The following is a 2,492-nucleotide window of genomic DNA, read 5'->3' as shown; positions in this document are numbered from 1 at the left end:
ATGCTGTCTAATCAGCATTTTGATATGCCACACCTGTGAGGTGGATGGATTATCTTGGCAAAGGAGAAGTGCTCACTAACACAGATTTAGACAGATTTGTGAACAATATTTGAGAGAAATAGGCCTTTTGTGTACATAGAAAAAGTTGTAGATCTTTGAGTTCAGCTCATGAAAAATGGGGAAAACACAGTGTAGTTTGGTTCAGAATTCAGGTTCTCATTGTGAGCCAGCTGTCTAGATCCAAACTGGTATCCAAGTCTTTTATATTGGCTCTGAAGACCAAGGACCACACTTTCTTTCATTTAAAAAAGTTTTAGCTGACCCCTCCTGGTCATTAATGTGTGGTGCATCATGGTCTATAATGAAAGGAATCGTGTGATATTTTGGGAACTATCATAGCCTATTTAATTTTCTTGCTAAGAAGATTGATGCCTCTCTTGTTCAGTAAACATGATGCTAAAGCCAAAGAACAGTTAACTTATCTTAGCCTAAAGACTAGAAATGGAGAAACAGCTTGAGATTTGAGGAAGTCTCCCAGGTCTTTCTTCACACATAGTCTAGTAGTCAAATATGAGAATGGTATCAGGAGGTTCAAGTTTTATTTCCTCAATAACCTGGGTCTGGATTTCTGAATACAGTCTTTTGGCATTTTGAGTCTCACAGAGCTGAGTTACAGTGCATTTCAGGTCACAACAGTACAGGGCACCACACCACCATAATAAAATGCAAATAAAGGAATAAACTTCACATCATCTCCAAATATTGAACTATAAGCTACATAAAGCTAGTAATGTATAAATTTAAGAGGTGTTTAATGCTATGTTGCAGTAGATGAATGTTTATTATGGAAATAAGAACTCTAAGGATGATAAAGGTCAAAATACAAAATGATTAACAGGCACCTTAGCTTGTGTGAGTTTGAAGTGTTGAGGGCAATGAGTCTGGTATCAGCAGCTGTCAGACTGTAGAATGCAAGTATATGGCTATTTCTTGGAGGCAAGACTTTTGAGAACAGACTATTCAAACTTAGTGTATTTCCAAAAATTATTTCTTTAACAGAGCTCTTTTGTTGTATAGAAATCAATATCATATAGAGATGTTAAAGGCTTTATTATTCTTAAGATGTTCAGACAACCATAATATATTTGTGATTTACTGTCACAATGAGATTCCTTAATGTGTGCAGGACACTGGACGAGAGCTAGACCAACTCTGTTCCTTCCTTGGTTTGTCTCCTTCACTCGGGGAGAAGGAAAGAGTCGCAATTGGATCCAAGTTTGACAATATGAAACAAAACAACATGACTAATTATTCCACAGTGCATACGATGAATCAAAAGGTGTCTCCTTTCATGAGAAAAGGTACAGTGGAAAATGTCTACTGGGAAAGAAGCTCTGATTTTTGTTGTTTGTACCACAATCCACTCAAAACATTTACCACTGATTGCACTGATTTACTTGAATGGCTCTCTGTGGGTTTCCAGGAATAGTTGGTGACTGGAAGACCCATTTCACTGTGTCCCAGAATGAAGAGTTTGACAAAGACTACAAGCAGAAAATGACAAATCCCACACTGAAGTTTCACACTGAAGTTTACAGGCCCAGTCTGGCTGTGCAAAACGAAGAATAATGTTACTACCTCAGGTGTTAAACCTTATGTGTTAACATTGTTTATTCAGGGTGAGTCATTTTTACTTACAGCAATTTTGGCTGTCAAAAAATTGCTATAAATTAACACTTTAATGAATGTCAATGTGATATGTATGCATTTGACAAACATTGAATATTTTTTTTATATTTCTTCTTATTTGGCAGTGTTTAACACAACACTTTTTCAGTCGCCTCTCAATGACCTTTCTCTTCCTGGTGTCATCTTTACTGAAGCTATCCAAAAATTCGAGTTAGTTCGCCGCTCAGTTATTATAAGGCAGTTCCAAGAGAGCTTGGGATCACTTTGTTGCCTCAAGAGATAACAGGCAAATCAACACTTAATTGCATTTTCAGGCCATTTCTTTGTGTGTTTTGTAGATTTGTAAAGACTGCACGTAATGCTTAATTTGTTATGAGAGACAACACAATTCACAATGCCGGAGATGGGAAAACAACTCTACAAATAGCCTAAAAGTATGCATCTACAGAGTGTGCTGTTCTTTCTGCCAGAAAGTGAGGTCCAGGCTAGCCCTGAACTGTTTCTCATCTCTGGGTTTGTTTGTAAACTCTGAGCTCAGGCTTAAGTTTAGAGTTTGTTAAACCCACTTTCTGGAATAGGCCCCCTGATTATCATAACCAGATAAGCAACACTCATGCGCATTGTAAATTTGTTACTTTCCTAATGAGTAGACTGTACTGTATCTGCATGTGAACTGTCACACATCCTGTAAGGTACAAGTAATACACACCTGTGTTATGTCAAACTGAGCACAGCACACTGATAGAGGTGACTTTGGACTGCTTATAAGAGCCACACACTTAAAGACACATTCAGGTGACCTA

General features: G+C 37.6%; 1 protein-coding gene across 1 annotated transcript in view; it reads left to right on the top strand.

The window, feature by feature from the left end:
- LOC109951122 (cytosolic sulfotransferase 2-like) overlaps positions 1–2,492 on the top strand; it is a 9,801-nt gene extending 7,309 nt beyond the window's left edge. The window contains exons 4-6 of the mRNA XM_020585424.1: positions 166–248; positions 1,187–1,361; positions 1,484–2,492. Of these exons, the coding sequence (XP_020441080.1) occupies positions 166–248; positions 1,187–1,361; positions 1,484–1,629 (404 nt within the window). The 3' untranslated portion in view covers positions 1,630–2,492. The remainder of the gene's footprint in view (positions 1–165; positions 249–1,186; positions 1,362–1,483) is intronic.

This window comes from Monopterus albus, unplaced genomic scaffold (genome assembly GCF_001952655.1).
Source record: "Monopterus albus unplaced genomic scaffold, M_albus_1.0 scaffold365.1, whole genome shotgun sequence".
Lineage (NCBI taxonomy): Eukaryota > Metazoa > Chordata > Actinopteri > Synbranchiformes > Synbranchidae > Monopterus > Monopterus albus.
This window is presented reverse-complemented; position numbering and strand designations above follow the sequence as displayed.